Below are 20,902 nucleotides of genomic sequence, written 5' to 3'. Positions count from 1 at the left end.
AAACATGTGATATTGTCCCACTGGATACAACCCGGGCTGTATCGATTCAAAGTATACATTAGCGTTCATTTAAACGGAACGGACTTTGCCCAGTTTGTATCTACGATTTATTTATTGTTCGCTGCCTTTGGCTTGATTTAGCTTATAAACTAATGCGTTCTAGCTGTTCAGGTTTTGCAATTTTATCTGATCGAATTTAAAAACTAATTAGTCGAAATGGTTGTGTAAATTACAGTCTAATGATAGAATTATTAGGTTTATTACGATATATGAAATAATACTATACTAATACATTATTATGCTTCACGTTAACAGCGACAGCTTCACGCAGCCGTCGAACGGCCAAAGGCAGTTGACGTTCGACATTATACCGGATTTAATACCAAACACTGAACCACAAACAAACTACAATTTACTCCAAAATATAAAAATTACAATATATTTATGGTAATACACTTTTTCACTCACATTTTTACAAAATCTATGTATGTAGAAGAAAGTCGTGTTAGTTACACTATTTATAACTCAAGAACGGCTGAATCGATTTGACTGAAAATTGGTGGGCAGGTAGCTTAGAACCAGGAAACGGACATAGGATAATTTTTACCCCGTTTTCTTTTTTTTATTCCGCGCGGACGGAGTCGCGAGTAAAAGCTAGTCTATATATATAAAAGAAAGTCGTGTTAGTTACACTTTTTATAACTCAAGATCGGTCTAACTGATTTACCTGAGAATTGATGGGGAGGTAGCTTAGAACTAGGAGACGGATATAGGAACTTTTTTATCTTGTGTGCATTTTATAATTCCGCGCGGACGGAGTCGCGGGTAAAAGCTAGTATCTAATAAAAGTCAAATATTAATATGAGCCTTGTATCGAATTTGACTTGCCTATGTTTATTTAATTTAGACTTTCAAAGGAAACGAACCTCAGACGAATAGCAGTTTCTATTCACCACTAAAAATGTATGACAACCACTTGACGTTGTCAATAGCGACTCCGTCCGCGCGGAATAAAAAATAGAAAACGGGGTAAAAATTATCCTATGTCCGTTTCCTGGTTCTAAGCTACCTCCCCATCAATTTTCAGTCAAATCGATTCAGCCGTTCTTGAGTTATAAATAGTGTAACTAACACGACTTACTTTTATATATATAGATAGATATAGATAACCTGAATGAATATATAATATTAAAATGTCAGCAGTAAAAATAGCTCAGTCAGTTAATTTTGACACTGAATCCGCGGAGGTATGGTTCTAAATCATAAAATAGATTCAATGCAGAAATATATTTTTGACTGATATCTGTCGGTTCCGAAACTATCATTGCTGCGATGAATATCCGATTTCAGATTTTTAGATAAAAACAGATACAATGTGTAATAAGTCTTTTATTTAAAAATATCTTTCCAGGGGAGCTTTTTATGGAAAAACATAATTTCTACTAAAAATTGCTAATATATAATTAATTCTTTATACACAACCTTTTTTCCATTTATATAGTATTGTAAATAGTGCAATTTAATATTATTATAGTATAAATAGTTAACAACATTAGCTCGATAAAAATTTTTCATATGTCCATTAAAATAATGCCTTACACCTTTTTGGTTCATAAATATTAAAAAATGGACAAAGAAAATACGAACGTAACCGTCTGATTTTTTTCAACATAAATGAAATAAGCAATATCATTACCCAGAATTAAAGAGAAATTAACACGTGCGAATCATCCGCTAAGCAAATAAAACAACATATCTACCTAACTCGCCAACCGAGCTATAACCTTCTATATAGCACAAATCTCCCGTGTAGGCGCTCAGTTTTATTGCATTTCTCGATACGACCTTCTCGTTTTGGCGCATTTTGTAATTGCCAGCGGGGAGTGAGACAGGTAGAGTCAGCCGGTGCTATCTTATTTTATTCATGGAGGCGCGAAGCTCCGCGTGGCGAGAGAGCCTTATACGGCGTATCTTGCGAAAAGCAAGGACGGCGAGCCCTCCCATGGCCGACTGCAAACAAAACACACCGGAGGGTGAGCGGCCACCGACAATTGTTATTCGACTTATATAGTAACGTCTACCTTCATAAAAGGAGGAATGATAATAATAATAAAAAGGAAAATGCATCTATTGAAACCTTTGATAGTATGTAAACAAGAAAGGGACGGCCTTCGATAGCTTCCAAATGGAATGCCGGCGTACAAATATCAAAATGTTTTATTTAATTATTGCCACATCAAATACTGACGTATTTTTCTTAAAACTTTTTTTAGTAATAAAATATTTAATTTCCGACGGCTTTCCAGCCTTAGCGGCTTAGATTAGGAAACCATTAAGTTATATTCTCCAAAGAGATAAGAAAGGATTATTGGCAGTGGTTATTTTAAAAAAAATATTCAAAAGGTCTACTACTACTACTTGAAGAACGGAGCTATTAAATCAAATAAATATGTTTTTCAACCGAACTTCATTTTCAAGAGCTCGACAATAACCAGACAAGTCCTTACTTTATTTATGTTGTATATCCGAGAATCGTCGTCGTCTCCGGAGACGGGATTAGAGAATGCACTTTCATGATTTTTCATTTTAAAATTTACTAAGAAGACTTTAAAATAAAATCAAAAATTTTGAAACTCGGTAAAGGTTTCATTTATTTATAATATTTAAGTTAAAGAGTTTAATATTATCGCACAAAGACCAACTGTTAAATAAATCTTATTAATATAATAAATGCGAATGTTTGAATGGGTGGATGTTTTTTTGAAAGTATTTTGGAACGGCTCAACGGATCTTGATGAAATTTGGCCCCGATAAATACGTTTTTCTTTATAATACTGCGCGAACGGATTCGCGGACGATAGCTAGTCTGCAAAATTTTTGCATTTGTTCATTTGAACTGAAATAATTGAAATATTTAATTTTAAATATTTGTATTTTTATACAATTAATTTTAAAGAAGTTAAATATTAATTATTATAGAAACGTGTACTAGTATTATTCAACAATCTTTTCATACAAATTTTATTACACTTTTGTCTCCTAACGTAATTGAACCTGTATTTCGGTAATCAAAAATATTTACTTAATATACTATTATAATATTTATAAAAATATTACTATAATGTTATAAATGCGAATGTTTGGATGGATGGGTGGATGGATGTTTATTTGAAGGTATATCCAGAACGGCTCAACGGATCTCAATGCAATTTGGCATAGACATAGGTTATAGACTGCAAGAACACATAGGCAATTTTGTTTTTTTAATAACGCGCGGACGGAGTCGCGGGCTACAGCTAGTCTTACATAAAGTTATCCAGTCGTTTTGGCGATTAAACTTCTACAATAGGTACACGTAAAAGAGCAAAATCACGCAAATACATATCTGTAAATCGTCCTTTTAAAATATAATATGACATCAATTGAAAAATGAAGTCAATAAAATTGGGTTCCAGTGATTTCATCCCCGATTAGAGACCGACCAATGCTTTCACTTGAAAGTACGGTACGACTTTAAAGATTTTCACAGTTATTTAGCTTTTTATTTCATACTAGCTTGTACCCGAGACTCCGTCCGCGCGGAATAAAAATAATGCACACAAGATAAAAAAGTTCCTATGTCCGTCTCCTAGTTCTAAGCAACCTCCCCATCAGTTTTCAGCTTAATCAGTTAGACCGATCTTGAGTTGTAAATAGTGTAACTAACACGACTTTCTTTTATATATATAAAATACAGATCAAAATGTTTTATTTGTTTTAAATATCTATAAGGGAATTATGTCAATAAAATAAACACAAAACGGTGTTTTTCATATAATATTGTATTGTCATCAGAACTAAAGATGTCTATCAAATTTCATTTCAATTTATCAAAGTAAGTATAATTTTCGCAAACAGACAGAGCATGTTAAATAAAACCGTTTAAAGACTAAATTGTGAAAAGTGAACTTATCAAAAATCTTAAATATCGAGAGGAAGTAGCTCTAGAATAACAAAAAAGTGTTTTATATAGCAGCACTTTTTTTTACATAAAAACATATTTAAAAGTACATATTTACGTTACATTGTAGATCATATATCTTCTATCTAGATAGAAAGAAGATATCTGATGCTAGATCATAGATCTAGCATCAGATATCTTCGAAAGAAAGAATCGAATCGAAGAATCGAAAGAAGATATCTGATGCTAGATCATAGATCTAGCATCAGATATCTTCTTTCCTTTAAATTCCATTTTGTACGTTAGTAGGTAGTTGGTGTTCAGTTTTGTACAATTCTTTTATCTTAAGACAGCTTTAAAATTCTATATGACAGTTGGAAGGCTCCGAGCCGGTCAGTATGCAGTGGACCAAAATCAAATATGTCACAAGCGTTGCATAAGATTAATATTTAATATTTTAGAAGGAAACACTTTAAGATATTACGTTTATCTGACATCAATTTAACAACAAAGGACGTTCTATTTAATCAATTCTTAACGGTATGTATTATTAGGTAAAACCATATGGAGAGAACAGAAACATTTGTCGAGAGAATAAAACCCATCGTACATACACAAGGAACGTAAATCGTCGAAACTAATATTGTATAGTTGCGTCGTGCATCGTTGAATCGTCGACGCGAGTCGTCTATTCGTTTAGTACAGGCATAGCGACCATATCCATCCTGAAAATTTCAGCGACTTCTAACGACGATCTCGATAAACAGTTTGGGAGCGACTGTCGTTGGCGATAACAAATAGATATGTCGGCTTCGGGCGCTGTAAACAAATCTTTATGACATTTTATTGCGTAAGTCGGCTAGTGACTAAAATCGTTGGATTTCGAACATTCACGTTGCGTTGTGTACGAAGGGCTATAGAGATCAGTCAATCATCAACATCTATAGTGAGCAAAAGGCAGTTTTTCTCCCCATTAAAAATGTAGGATACAGGGTTTTACAAGTCATTTTAAAAAGAACATTGTTAAAACACCGTAAACAACACTAGCTAATTTAGTAAGATCCACTTGGGATTTTATAAAATACTTAGTGTTTATTTTAAGTTAAATTTTTATATGAATAATAAAAATAAATAAATATAATGCGACATGGGAACAGAACATTTTTATAATATACTAGCTTTTACCCGCGACATCCCGCGTGTCATGGCGGTCGGAATGTTGAGTCCCAATATTGTCTGGACTTGGTCAGACCAACGGATAGGCGATCGTCCCCTTGCTCTTTTACCCTCAGCTTTCTCTACTACAACCAGTTTGTCTAGATTGTCTGTTTCTCCGGGTAATATGGCCAAAGTAACTGAGGACTCATCGGTAGCAAGTAGTGGATAGGCGCGCGCTAATCTTTAGTTGACGGAGAATGGACTTGTTGGTTCTTTTTGCTGTACATGGTATGCGCAACATTCTCCGTCAACACCACATTTCAAAAGCCTCGATTTTCTTTCGGTCGGCTGCTGGAATATACCATGATTCTGATCCGTACAAAAATATCGAGAAGACTAAAGCACGCACTAGCCTGGTTTTAGTGGCGTTTGACACATTTCTGTTTTGCCATATTCTGGTCAGTTTGCCATATCCTAAGTTGTCCTAGAGTTACATAATAACATAAATCCATTCTTCCATTCAAAATTTCGCATTCATTATTTTAGTAAGATGTCATTGAGTAGTTGAATGCTCATATTCTGAACTCGATTGAAGCACTTTTGCTTATTTTCGTCGCCCGGGTGCTGCTCAAACGCGACACAATACGGCGGAGCGGTGAATATTTAACTTGCAGTTAGCGACACATACCGAGTTAACTCGTGGTGCAGTTAAGTCATAATTGAGTGCGCACCGCTAACCGAATAGTTTGTCGCCCGCAAACTCCACTTCTGCAACTTTTCCTCTTTAAAGAGTGTGAATCGGCTTTTATTTTATTTAATACTTTTTTAATAAACATTTAATCGGAGACACAGGAACATTTTTTAGGACCAAACGACTATCATCAAACTGCTCTTTTGTCTACGAGTATGTTTTCCTCTTCCATGCATCTTTATCAGCCGTTAATGCGGCGGTTCAAACTACGCAAACGACCATGTAGATATTAAACCAGCCGTACAATTGTTGCTGGCATTTGTAGCCGCATGAAATCGATGAAGATTCAATGTAATTGCTGTTTCTGGTTTCAAAATCTAAATTACGATGCATATTGAGTATAAACAACCGGTAAACTAATGTTTGAATTCATCTTAAATAAATAATGCCATCGTAACCGACAATAAACTGCCAAATTCTATTCAATAATTTATTAACTTCATGACATATTATAATAAAACGTTTATAACTGGCCAAGAATTTACATTTTTAGTTTAGTATACAAATAATTGGTCCAGTTCTGTTTAACCTCTGTCATCTCTTCTAAACCAATAAATTAAAACATACACGGTCGTCAAAAAAATATAAGTACAAACATGAATATTGTATTAACTAGTACTCGAAAATAGTTTAGTTGTATTTTGATTAACATTATTTTTGAAAATCTCGCCAAATTCAGGATACTTAGCAGGCTTTGAGATTAGCGATGGGAAACTCGGTCTTTATTAGTGATTCCCACTGCGACAGCTTACTCGATTGGCTTTCATCCACCGCCACGGACTCAATTAAGCTGCTTTCATACTTGTGACGGATTTAAACCGATTTCAAAACCTTTGCTTCAGCACAATCTCATTATTCATCGACGGATTACGATTTAAGCATAAAATGGTGGAACTCAACTTTAATTGTAATTATAGACAAAGAACTGTTTTTTTTTTGTTTTAAGTGAATTCTTATAGAATAATGAGACAAACTAGCAAACAATTCACTTGATTTAAATTATAATACTGATCTTCAAACAATAGTTTATTTGATGAGAATTAAAAAGATTGAAACAAATTTTTGTACTGGTATTTGGCCGTGAAAATCCACGTTAAGAAATAATCAATACATTATTAAATAGAAGCAGCGAGAACTCTTAATTAGAACACAGACATATGCATTGCTTATTTATAGGTTTGAACTTGACACACAAATCTAATACTGCACTGATTCTCGAATGAAATTATTTAAAATTCCTCACTAACTATATACGAGTATATGGAAAATTGTTTTGTTTTTATTACTTTACTAGCTGTCGCCCGTAACTCCGTTCGCGCGGAATTAAAAAACTTAATTAGTATCCTATGTGTTCTTCCAGGATAAGTTCTACTGCCAAAATTTCATCGAGATCCATGCAGCCCTTGTGGAGATACTTTCTAACAAACAAACATCCATCAATCTAAACTTTCGAATTTATAATATTAGTAAGATTTGTTTTCATTAAAACCTCTACAGGTTTTGCTTGTTTAAATCTCACGCGAAGCTGTTACATTAACTGTTATAGATATTAGTTTACTCTCTTTCATATTATGGACTCCTACCTAGAGTTTTTTTTAAGTATTACACCCGTGCTTGGAGTCAGAGGGGTAAGGATCTACTGCGGATTTCCCGTGGCTTCTTCAACATTCATACTACGTACACACTAGTCTAGTCGTTTCTTTAGAATAGGAAATAGTATTTGATCTATAAAAGTATAATTTTTGGGAAAATTATTTCGTCTATACGACATAACGTTAGAGTTCATTTTAATTAACCCAATTAAATATGTATATAAAATTAAGGTCTTTGACATGTAATAAATTATTCAGTTTTATTCCATTATATTGTATTGTATTCACTTGTACAATGCTTTTGCGCTTGTGTAATGTTAACGGCGCTTATAACAACTTTTCTCTAGGAACGGAGTTACCAAAACCTGTTAAGCTGTAAGACGTTGCCATTTTAATAACTGAGAGAACGGCGGCGGCGCTTCGTAAACTTGAAATTAACTTGGTGCCCACGGGAGAGATATGCACTCCGCCCTGAATAAGCCGCCATGTTCACTTCTCTTACCGACTTTAATAACGTTTTAATATCACAATGAGCTTAAATATAATTAATTGAGTGAGAAATATGAGCTATATTTATTATGAATTTTCGTGACGTCATTTGAATTAGAATTGTGAGATATTTTAACAGTGAAGAGACAAAGAAGTCTGTTTGGTATTGCAATAAAAGAACCATAGATCACGATCTGAGCTTTGCAATAACAATCGTATTGATTGAATTCGACAATCATTTAATAGGTTCTGAAATTTGTAAAAATACATGTAAAAGATTATCTTTATTAAAGCCGGTCTGATGAATCAATAAAAAATCCTTTACAACGAATATTGTAAGAAAAAGTATAAAGCAAATAAAATACAGTGGCGAGATAAGGAATAATTCAACGATTCCTCGAATCACGCCTGGGCTGATCGGATGCATATTATCATATCTACATTTTAGGGGTGAATTTATGCGTGTTATCATTTTTACGAGAGGCCGCGGTGAACAGTCGTAACTTGACAGCTCGTTGGCGCGGGGTCGAGGGGCGGTTGGATTTCTTTATGCTCTACACCTTAAATGCTTTGAATTAAACTTACTCTTTATGCCAATCTTAAAAATATTTTAAAGCGTCCTTTGTTACTGTTATAAAAGTATCTTTTCAATTTTCTTTTCATTAAACTGTGATAACGATTAGTTCACTTTAAATACTTATAATATAATTGTACGTACTACGACATAAATTCCGACATTAAGATCTGTTCTGTTTACACTTGAACGAATTTTTACACAACAGTTGAAGCGACACTTATCATTGCGTTGCAATAAATGTTGCAATCAGAGACACTCGTGTTTGTACAGATAGAGACATTCGAAGTATACACTCAGTGTGTCATGTATATTGTTGTAGTCTAATAGTACCTTTAAAGTTTTAATCAAACAGCTTGTATCAAGTTAAATATCTTAACAGTTTTTTCCCCTAAAAAGTTTCTTAGGTAAAGTCGAACTGCGAGAATCAAACACACGACTGCTATATTTTAAGTCCATGCCTTAACCATTAGGCCATTGGCGCTTGAAATGATTTAAAGATGTGCAGGATTTCAAATAAATAATTTAAGCGATAGATACTCAGCCGCTATTGTCGGAAAAAGCCAGTTATTTATTCCGCCTTCTATACTGTCTATCAAATGTATTTATTTTTACTGTCCGAGACTATTAACGATTCAAAACTATTCGTATAATGTAGAGATTATTTATATCCAGTAAAGTTTTTAAATAAGGCGTGTGTTTCTTTACATATAAATTGTTGTTATTGTTTCAACTGAAGGTGTAAAATCGGCACATTTGTTTCAACGTATCATAAACCTTGTTTACAATGCCAGGCCATGTGCATACTCACACGCCACCCCACCTGTTCTAATTACATTGATTTTTTATCATCGATGAATATTTAATTTTTATAATATAATTTTATTTTAAAATTTTTTTTTACAATAACTTATATACTAAAAAATTAGCAGTTTCAATTTTAGTTTTCTATTCATGCCACTTGAAATCATTATATTAAAGTATTCCAGTTAAGGAAGTAAAGTAACGGACGTCTGAAAGTAGCACCGGTAGTAGAAAAATTGAGACGTAAATGGTTAGCGTGCTATGGGCATGTTATGAGGAAGGAAGAATCGCATGTGGCAAAGAGAACGTTAAGTATGAGTGTAGAGGGGTACACCGGTAGAGCCTAGGAAGGATGGATTGCGTGAAAATTGACATGTTCAAGAAGGGGGTGACAATGGAGATGACGGTAGACAGATTCATTTGGAGGACGGAAACCTGGTGCACCGACCCTACGTAAGTAGGACAAGGTCAAGGAGATGATGGAATTAAAGTGTTCGAGTTGGGTATAATATGACCATTTTTGCGTGTAAAATCTGAAAACCACATTAAAAGAAGCTTGTTTATTATTAATCTAGACTATTTTGTTTTCCATCAAACGTGGATGGCTAGCTTTTATTTAATAATTTATAATAAAAAAAAAACGATAACGTCGAAACAAAATATACTCTTTATTTAATTGTTTTAGTGGAGAGTTATGATTATAAACAAGCGGTGGCAGTAATTAGCAGCACGTGCGACGTGGTGGTCACCACTCGGCTATGATTTGGGGACAGTACGGTTTCCGGTCCCAGGCACGCGATTTCTCTACACAATACATAGAAGTTACAAACATTTGGTATTAACCCAAAATATATTTAATACATCGAAAAAGCTTTCCATAAAATCACAGCTTTTTAACTGTTAAATATTTCACAGACTTTTTTTATTAAACTAAAACAAACTAAGATGTTGTTTGTTTTTTTTATCATATTTTCATTAAAATAATGGTATTATTGTGAAGTAACTTAACAATCTTACTGACTCATATTGTTTTTTATGAAAAAATTCGACACGAAGTGGGTAAATTTCAAACGAAATATGTCAATAAAGCCAATCAAGTCGTCAGAACTTTCTTAAGTTGTAAGTGAACACAATTTATCGATTTGAGGCGGCCTTTGCTACCCCATACGTCAGTTTACAGCCGATATTGATAGTCGGTGACAGAAGCTTCGCTGTCGTCCCCTATGGCGGTTTTTACTCACCTTATTTTCCTGTTATTCTATAATCATTCAAAAGATATTCGACTTTATTCCAACTGATCAAGGATGTCGACACTTTTGTACACATGCAGCCCTGTAGCCGTGAGTGCAAACAAAACTTACGCGACATCCAAGAAAATATTTTCTTTGAAGAAACGTGCGGAGGTTTTCCCCAGTTAGAGGCTTAGGTGGATTTTCTTTTTTCTCCCTCAAATGCGACCTTTTCATAACTGTCCGGGATCGATTCGGTCGAAGCTTTGGTTTCTAAATCCAGTTTTATTCAGTTCTTTGACAGTAATAGTATTAAACTCTTTCCCGCGGTGTTTTTGCTAAGAATTTTGTTTATTTACATACAATAGATTTAGTATTAATTGCGATTAATAAGAGTAGCTAATTTCTTAAATAGCCGCAAAGAGTCAAAATGAATTTATAATGTATTACAACGTCTGAAAGCCTAAAAAGATTCTGTCTCTCATACCATAGGTTCCGAGGGTTGTCATAAACTTTTGGCAGACAAATTACATATTTAATGATTGTGAATATTCATTATTCACAAAAATTTTAACATAGAAAATAATAAAACAAAAGCGTAAACAAAATTACCACAATAATTGACAAGAGGCGGGTAGTTGGTTAAACCGCTAAAGTAGTCTAGCACTTGTCGTAAAACTTTAATACAATTCACCGACCGTTGACGACCGCTGCATTTACGTGCACCGCAACGGAAGTGTGTAGTTAAAACAAGATGGCGGAGGGGTGCGGTCACGTGACCGAGCCGGATTCACCCCGGCTTCCGGCGCTCATTCACAAACATGTCAAGTGTATTGCGGGTAGTTTGATAATTATCGGCGTCATTACTTCAACCCCTAATGTTTTTATGAGTGTTATTTTATAACGGTGCATCTGTTATGATTTTGCAAAACGATGAGTTTTGACACCCTATCGTTTTGTGCACGATCGCCACTTTATTTTAATTTTAAGAAATATAATTTTACTAAATTATATATATATTGATTAATAATTTTTCAATAAAAAATATATAATTATTAAGATAATTATGTCTCAGAATAATGTAAAATTCGTGATAAAATAATATCATTACCGAAGACTTTTTTCGGAGATACATAAAACAACTTACATGAAAAAAGAAACAAATAACTATTTTAGTAAATAGAATAAGTTTAACTTCGTTACTGTCAGATTTGTGGCTTCTTGTGACAGATACGTACCTGAACTTTGCCAATGCACGATCGATCAGGTTAAAGTTATTACCAACAAAGAAAATTCCAAGTAGCGAAGGGGATATTTTATAAATTGGTACGTTTATAAAATTAAGACTGCTATACACCTTTAGTTTTAGATAACTGCAATCGAATTGCACAGTTAAATAGTAAGTGTTTAGGCAACATTTTTACAGTCAGTTAAACTGTACAGTACTTAGTTTTCTAGCTGAATAAGTGTAGCGGGCTTTATTCGTTGCACTTTAATTCCGAAGAAGGAATTTATAGTTTAACTAGTTGTAACTCGCGACTCCGTTCGCGCTGAATTAGAGGAAAACTTAATTAGTGGTGTGTTCTTAGAGACTATGTTCTTTATTTATGTCGAATTTCAGCGAGATGCGTTTAGCCATTCTAAACTCCTACATGCAAACATTCGAAATAATAAAATTAGTAAGATTTAATTGTTTCAAGTAAGAAATTATTATCTCATTTTTTATACTATAGTTAGTGCATTCTGGGTATATAAAATAGATATTGTTGTTATGGTAAATAGATTGTTTAATTGTAATGTATCGAAGCATATAGAACTACGTGATATAAATTTTGTCACCCTTATTTAACCTATGAGAGACTGAGCTTTTTTTAAAAAAAATGTATCACCTAAGATCAGTGATTTATTGTAATCGTTCGGTTCATTTCAACTAATTTACGTTTACGATTTTAGTATTGGTAAGTAACAAATTCGCAGATTATTATCAATAAAATAAGCATGGTGTTGCATCTGACGATACCGGATAAAATCATGTTAATTATTCATATTAATAATGTATTTGTAGGAAATAATCAAATAATTTCACACCGTCACAAGAATAAATAAAATAATATTTTCTATTTTTGTTAAAACTTTTCTTTTTATTTCATAGTTTTGTTAGCTTATATTTTTAATTTTCATTTAGTTGTAAAATTGTAATTACTTATACTTGTGATATATATATTTCAATATTTTTGTACTATTTATTGGAAAAATGTTAAATTTTTTTGTCAGATGTTTTTTTTTTATTTACTTGTACTTCCCCTAAAAATATAGACGTACATGTATATGTTATAAATCATATTCTCTTCACAAAAAAGGAATCGTTAGACAATTTTTTATTAACTAGTACAAAGATACCATAATAGTGCATAAAAACTGCCTCCTTTCAATAGCCAATAATTACATGAAATTAATCACCATTACGTTCATTCCGTATCGCTCAGTCTCCCCTCAAAGGACACAATAAAAAGCCGCCAAAACGGCGTGCGTCTGGCTGTCAGTCCGTCTGTGTCAATCAATTAGACTGGTGTAGAGCGCAGACCGGCACGCAGCGTCAAATCTGAAGCCCCGCCCTATATTGATCAGGCCCGCCCAGTTGCGCTGAAATTTGTATTGCGCACTACAAATTTCAGCGGCGTTATGCTTCCATCTACTCTTTCGTAAACCATGCTGTTAAGAGGTACAACGTTCAAATGTTTTGCGGCTGACGCTCGAGTTAAATGCAATTCCTAGTAATTTCAATTTAGCAATGAATTCGAAATCTGCTACTCTCTTAAATTCGTTGAAACTTAAATGCAATTCGATGCTTACCGGTATCGGTTAAAATGTTCGTTAATTCATTAGTGTGCATTGAAGTTACAAGATAATTGCCTAATGAAGACAGCCTCCTAAAGTATCTTGTAAATTTTAATCAACTTGACCGGCACGAATTGTAGCTACCTACAAAGTTCTTGAATAAATTATGTACAAATTGATCTAATCGATTTACTTTTGAACAAGAAGTTGCTTTAATAAGATTACGAGTTACAAATTAAGTACATGTTTTGACATTGAATTTTGATTTATAATTTAGTATTTTTTTTATAAACTTCCAACCTCCTACAATTATCGATATTTTATGAAAGTCAAAAAATTTAAAGAGCTTTCCTTGTCCCAAACCTAGTTGCCTAGATTGCATTATAATCTGATCTGTAAGGAATAATTGAAGAAATATCTACATAACATAACATAACTCGTAAAACGAGCCTCTGTTAAGATCCGTTTTTTTGTACATAAATTATTAAAATAAGAATAGATAAAGTAATAAAGGTTCTTACAATTTTTTATAAGTATATACATACATAACTAACAATTATAGATATCTCTTTCGATATAAAAAGACTTACTTTGTTTTGTTAATTAGGTATACTAACAGTGTTTGTTATTGCGGTAATAGGCTCTTATTTCAGTGCACTAGCGAAATAGCACAACCATTAAATGGCTTAAGCGTTCCAGTGTCTATAAAACTAAGTACCTCCAATATCTACGGCCACATTGAGACAGCCGTGGTCGTAACGTGAATGGCGCGCTGCTAATGAAACTCGTTAACGATTATTGTTACATCTTAACTGATTAACCCTTACTAACCTACGTATACAGTTATACATCTAGAATAAAGAAATTTTAATAAGTAGCCGCTTAGTTTTTCCAGATTATGTTATACATAGTTGACAAATGTCAAAGATACGTTGAACCCTCCCAGAGATACCTTCTAACTAACATCCATCCATCCATATATCCATCTAAACTTTCGCATTTATAATATTAGTAAAATGTGAATGATGTTCCTGAACTGACGTTTTTATTTACACATGAATCTATTTTGATGATTCAGTTAATTATTGGAAAATATAGTTAGGTAGTTTGCTGACTTTTTAATGAATTACATTTTTTTACTAAAGCTACAATACGATGTGTCCAGTGTTTTTCAAACGAACAGTGAAAACTATAGATTTTTATTCAAATAAATATTCTTTTAACTATAGTTTAAAGCTTAAGATGTTTTTTGGCATAGTTGTTAAATCAAATAAGCCACCTTATGATAAAAAAATCTGAACTGTAGAAATACGAGGAGTAAATCTAGAACTTTGATTATTTCTCGAGATGAAGCTGATACAGCAATTCCCGTCAACTTTTTAATCAGCTTATTAAGTTTTTAACGTGGAGGTTTAAGGTGGAATTACCTATTGCAAAAATAGAACGGAATTTTAAACGTCAGTTTTTTTACTTGCCAATCTGAATTCAGCTGCATATTAACTGCATGTTATAATTAAATGTTTCGTGTAAAATTAATTGTTTATCGTGTCATATTAACGTCCAAGTATTGATATTGTGATTAAAATTTATTCGATAGAGAAAAACAATAAATAAATATAACTCAATATGAATACGATCATTCGTATTGTTTTAATATTATTATATAAGATTATCATAAATATTAAAGTGGTATTAAAAACTTTTAGTACCTAAAGTTGTTTCAACAGTTCAACGTCAGAACTGTTGTAGTAAAAATCCATTAGGCATACACGTTAAACCTCGTTCGAAACTGTCGATAGAGTGCACCCCAATTATCAATTCACAAAATCCAGCTCGCATCCGAGTCTTTTAAAAGCCGCCTCCCTCTCAAGACCCCTACCCCAAAATAACTCCTCTCCGAAGCATTAAATACAATATCTGTAAATTGCTTCTAAGTACCGCTACCCTCATTGGGTATTTTTATCGTCATTACCATAATCTTCGACTATCCGTCCTTTTCCTTCCTCGCTTATTAGAAATTGTCGTCTCCCTTTATCAAAGCTTTAAAATTCCTTGGCAAATTTAAGGCTCATTCTCTCATGATTTAGGTAAGATTGTTCAAAGTTCTCGGGTACTTTGGGTACGATTATGTCGGTGTAATTGCGGGCATAGGCGTGAGTGCTTTGCGCGTTTTTTAAACTTTAAGTTTTAAACTTCCTACTTCGTGTGAAACAGATCAGGTGGCGCCATACTGATAGCCGTGCCCGTAAATTAAATTGTCAGCCTTAATAGTGAGTAATTACTTTAGTAAACTCGCTACAGAGTACTTGCCGCCGTAATTGATTATACGAGTAGGACAAAATTATATGTATAAAAAAGATTTGAGTATTTGCATAAAAATATATGTTTCTTATACGTTTTTGCAAGATTTATTGTGTAATTGAAAAGAATTGGTTTTATTAGTTTCATTACTTAACAAAAATGGCATAAACTATGAGATGACTCTTTATTTTAGGTTTATGAAGATAGTTCAAACTCTAAACTCCTTAAGCTTTCAAACCCATTCCCGTTTTCTTACTTATCATCATCTTAAAGATTAATGCTATAGTACAGATAGTGTTTGGTAAAAGTTTTAGTTCGACATGAAATTTTAAATTTAAAGACAGATTTTTTATTTACTATTTTTGTGTGTTCTGTTAACCTGTATGTCAATAAGTTATTTTTTGATGTATACAATGAGTATTTTAAAAATATATTTATTTTTATTAATTAAACGATCATTCAATCATCTATCAAAGTAATTTAAAGTCATGTGTGGTTATGATTATGTTAATACATCGTAACTTAGATTAATTAATGACTAAATTATAATTTCGTGGCTTGTAAGCGCGTCACCTCGGGGTGATTTCCTCTAACAGTAGTGAAAATTATGCACAACAAACGTTCTGTATTAAAAGTTTTCAGTGGGTTCGGTCAGGGGGGTGTGAGGGGTTCGGTTTGGGAAAGCGTGGGGGGGTGGACCCTCCCTTATTTAGTCAGGCCATTTAACAGGCGCGGCAAAGGGCTAAGAATTAATTATTTACGAGACCAGGAGCGGAGTCGTGCGGAAGATGTCACATTGAACTCTGGACTACTCTCATATTTCGCAACAACGTTTTTCGGTTGCTAAAATGAAATGTATATCTCGTCAATCCAAGTTCAAAGGCTATCACATTTTAATTAAACATGTTTTCATTTGAATATCCTCTCATAAATTCAACATTATTATTTTTAATATAATATTATTAACAATTCTAAATAAAATGTTGTATCTTTTGATTTTGGAATGGTCGTAATTAAGTGAAATCAATACCACAATATCAATAATGAACATTGATAAGAGTTAATCCTCTACCACTCTTCATCATTCATATTCTACGAGTACTTCTATTTGTTCTTTTATTTTACTTATTCTAGGGAATAATAACCGTAAATATTATAAATTAGTAACATCAATTGTAAAAGTTACCAGTTTTTATTTTATTTTCTGTACCAGTTAACTAATAGTACTGAACTCTAATAGTGTTTTTAAATGACTAAAATGCTACAAATGTTAATTGAATGAACACAGTGATCTAAAGGCAATGTGACATGTAATGGACGTTAAAGGCGTTCTAATATTTGTCTAAGCATTAAGAAGTCTTTAAGGTATCGTAAAGAAGTGTGGGCGTAACCGAATAACTGCGTCGAAAACACGTATAAAACTTAAGTACTACCATTTAAATGTTTCAAATTATACGTTATAGTATTGAAATTATACTGTACTGCAATCTATTCTTTATCTTCATTAAATTTGTATAGATTCAATCGTATCAAATGTTCTAAGCAAAATGGCTACTTGATAATCGTAATAGTATAAATCTTACTAAGTTATTTTAGATGGCGTAAAAGTTACAATTTGTCTACTATTTACCGGTCCAATATTTTACTAAATAATATGTATCAATAAACGGGATATCAAGAAACAAATACTTATATACCAAATACTTATAACGTGCATACTTTGTATACACTTGTACATATAGAAACAAGTGAAGTAAGTAGATTAAATTAAGGTTGCAGTTGGTTTCATAATGCTGTTAGGATTGTCTAAAATTATTTGTATAATATGCGAGATTGTACTAAATATTAAGTACAATGTAAAACAACTATTATTAATAAAACTATTACCTATAATAACAATGTAAAATATATGATTAGATTTAAATTAGATAAATATAAAATTAGATTTGTTAGTCTAGTTTGTCACTCTCGTACGTGAAGTGGCATTTGTTTGGTTTACATGAACACTAATGGCGATTAAAAGCAGGGAAATGTTTCTAAGTAGTGTCCGATGGCTGATTTATTTGAATCTATTTCATGCAAACAAGAGTGTTTTCTGGTTGCCAACATCAGCATAATAGACGTAAAGAATCGTACTGTCAGTGAATATAAATATGCATGCAAAAGCACAATAAATTAATCAAGCTAAGTTTTTTATTTTCAGAGCCGAATATTGGAGGACGCGTCGCTGATGTGCAACTCATGGTCGCCGAGGCATAACGTAAGTATTACTTAGGGCCGCTACGCGCGAACAATTTCAAGTTGTCGACAGCATCAGTTTCAAGCTCAGTGGCAACAATTCTGCCCACATCACTCCGACTGCTTGGAGCTGTTCATGCATCGCGGCCCTTATGTGATATGATCTGGCTTCTGTTAATTTTAATTTATAAGTTGCTTAGCGAATAAATGTAGCGATCTTTGGCCAAAGATTATTTTATTCCTGAGCTTTGCGTTAAAAGTTAAGTACGAGTATACAAGATGAAGACCTACTGCATGTTTTTTTATGGATGAATCCTTATCGTTTTAATTTTCTATAGTATAGGACTTGTTGGAGTGGTCATCAGATTCTTGAAGATTATGGTGGATGGGGCTACGTTGAAAATTGACATACATCAAAAAAAAAAAAATAAGAGAACGTTAGATAAGTTTATGTGGAATTGAAAATATGTTTTACTAAGAATATTATTTAGGTATTTTATAGTTAGGCTAAAGCCACTATTGTATTTCATTGAATGAGAAGTTATTAAATTTTACAATTTTATATTTATATAAATAGGTTAACATTAATTTATTATTTCACATAATTCTGTAATAATAATTACAAGTCAAGAGGATTAGGTGATAACATGGTACATAAGGCGTGTGCCGAATTGGGAAATAATGTCTTTTATTCTCTGTATAACCAGGATAGCCATTTTTCAGTATGATTATTAATCTGTGACACAGTGAAATTAATTGTAAAATGGTCACAGGCTGTAATTATGACTGCAACAGTTATATTTGACCACTAAATGTAGAGTAAGCTTATTATCTCATTTAACGTGAAATACATTTAATTAAGGAGAATTTGTTAGGTTAATTGCATTTTACATGAAGCGTTAAAATATATAGTAATAAAAGCAAATGGGTTTTATTCGAAGCTTTTGTGAATTCACATTTTAAACGCCATTAAAAGATTTAAATATTATTATCATTTTCATCTATAATAGAAAGTGCACAGTAAATGTATCATTAATAATAAAATATCGCAAAATCAAATTTGCCATTTTGTCATCTTTAAAAATATGCTGGTACTTTTTATCTTTATTTATAATGCATATGTTTATGGCATTACGTGCTAGGACATCATTACAATAGAAAATTACCGATCGTTACTTCCGGGAAAATACCAAAGGACGTATGCAATTTAAGTGTAAATAATACAAAAAGGATGTTCGGAATCGTCATTACTTTTGACATTTACGTTTCCATTGTAACCGATAGAAGAAATGGTAACATAATAATTAATAGAACAGAAATTGGTATCGTGATATGTCAGACTGTAAGCGAAAATGCTTAATGAATAATTACGACGAAAAGTGTGTCTTGTTTTTGTCGGTTGCTGCATGTAAGTTCCGTGCCTGCCGGATACATTTATTTTGTTTCTATTATCGTTCTATAAGATATTTTTAATAAATTTACTAACAAATTTCGCGTTTTTATACTATTCATTCCAATTAATATTGTTTAGCCGTAACAAATTCGACTTTTCATTTGTTTTCAGCAACACACTCAATTTCAACAAATGTTTTCAACAAATGAAATATCGAGTTTGTTACGACTCTTTCATTATCGTTAACTTTGTTACGTTCGTTTCAATCCGTCAAGAATTAATGATTCAACGTAGATCTAGACCAAATAAACATTTTGAAAATAATGATTGCGTTTATAATAATGAAATTTATTAAAATTTTATTTTTAAGAAAAAAGAGCATTAAAAGTAAAAAAAATACAGTTGAATTTTTATGAAATTAACGTTGTTTTCACCCTCTGTTACTCCGGCTAACATAATCGTCGCGGCTAAGTGCACATCGTATAATCCTACTCGTTGTTGAGCGCCACTGTGATGGTACACTCGCATGCAAAATTGTTTACATTATTTATTAATTTTATATCTGCCTCAATCCAGTCAAAAAAATGATTCTAGTAGTAGTAGTAAGCAATTATTCTAGTCTAGTACTAGTAGTAGATGTACAACTAAATAAGGTAATAGACGATCTGTCAATCAATAATCAGATATTTCGTTGATAGTGACTATCACTTGACCATAACTTTCCTCCTAAGACTCCTAAGACCTAATAAAAAAAAATGTTTTTCAAAGAGAATCATAGGGATTACAACGCTTTTTATTTTTAAGGTTAATTGCACGTGTGTATGAAATGTGTAGGTGTCGTCTAAAAATTCTTACTTCGCTTGCCTTGCGTATTTTAACTATTCAGGTAACAAATACGAGTATGTATTATATAACTCGGGTCCGTACCCTTACGTTGATAATTATATTCACCTCACGACTTCATCTGTGGGATTAGTCAAGTCTCTAATTAAGTAAATACTCTATTCTATGTACAAAATATAAGTTTAAACAACCCTTGTACGAGTAAGTGCTGTTTAATAGAGATTATATAAAATCTTTGCCTACAATTTAAGTCACGATTATGTTTTTATAATTAAGTATATGTATAGTTAAAGAATTAGGTTTTCCACGTACGAATATATACAACAAACTAGTTGCTATGACAAGTTTTCGAATTAATTGCATTGTCAGTCAAATCAAATAATTTTGCCATAGATTTTTTTTACTCTTTTCATTACAATATTTTTTCCAGTTTATAAAGAACAGTGTTGTAAATGCATAAGAATATTTAAAATAAATTTATGTAAAATTGAATACTACATTATCCAACACTTTAGTATGCATCTGTATAGTGTGTTTGACTAATCGGGTGCTAAGACCCCTCAAACCCAAAGCTCTTATATCTCTGTGACACTTGATACAGACATTACGTCGCACAGATGTATCAGGGGATCACGAGATGTCGCCAGTTAACCCTAAAATGAGAACGTTGATGAGTAATAATAGTAATGGAATATTTCAATTTAAGTTGTAGGTAGTGTTACGCAGTTTTAATCAATTCAGCTAATCAATGT

General features: G+C 32.6%; 1 protein-coding gene across 2 annotated transcripts in view; it reads left to right on the top strand.

The window, feature by feature from the left end:
- LOC106717185 (inhibitory POU protein) overlaps window positions 1-20,902 on the top strand; it is a 31,576-nt gene that overhangs the window by 2,499 nt on the left and 8,175 nt on the right. For both annotated transcript variants that reach the window (XM_014510918.2, XM_014510919.2), the window contains exon 2: window positions 17,880-17,936. In XM_014510918.2, coding sequence (XP_014366404.1) covers window positions 17,880-17,936 — 57 coding nt within the window. The remainder of the gene's footprint in view (window positions 1-17,879; window positions 17,937-20,902) is intronic.

The sequence above is a fragment of the Papilio machaon genome, chromosome Z, assembly GCF_912999745.1.
Source record: "Papilio machaon chromosome Z, ilPapMach1.1, whole genome shotgun sequence".
Taxonomy (NCBI): domain Eukaryota; kingdom Metazoa; phylum Arthropoda; class Insecta; order Lepidoptera; family Papilionidae; genus Papilio; species Papilio machaon.
Note: the sequence above shows the minus strand (reverse complement) of the source record. Positions and strands in the feature narration are given on the sequence as shown.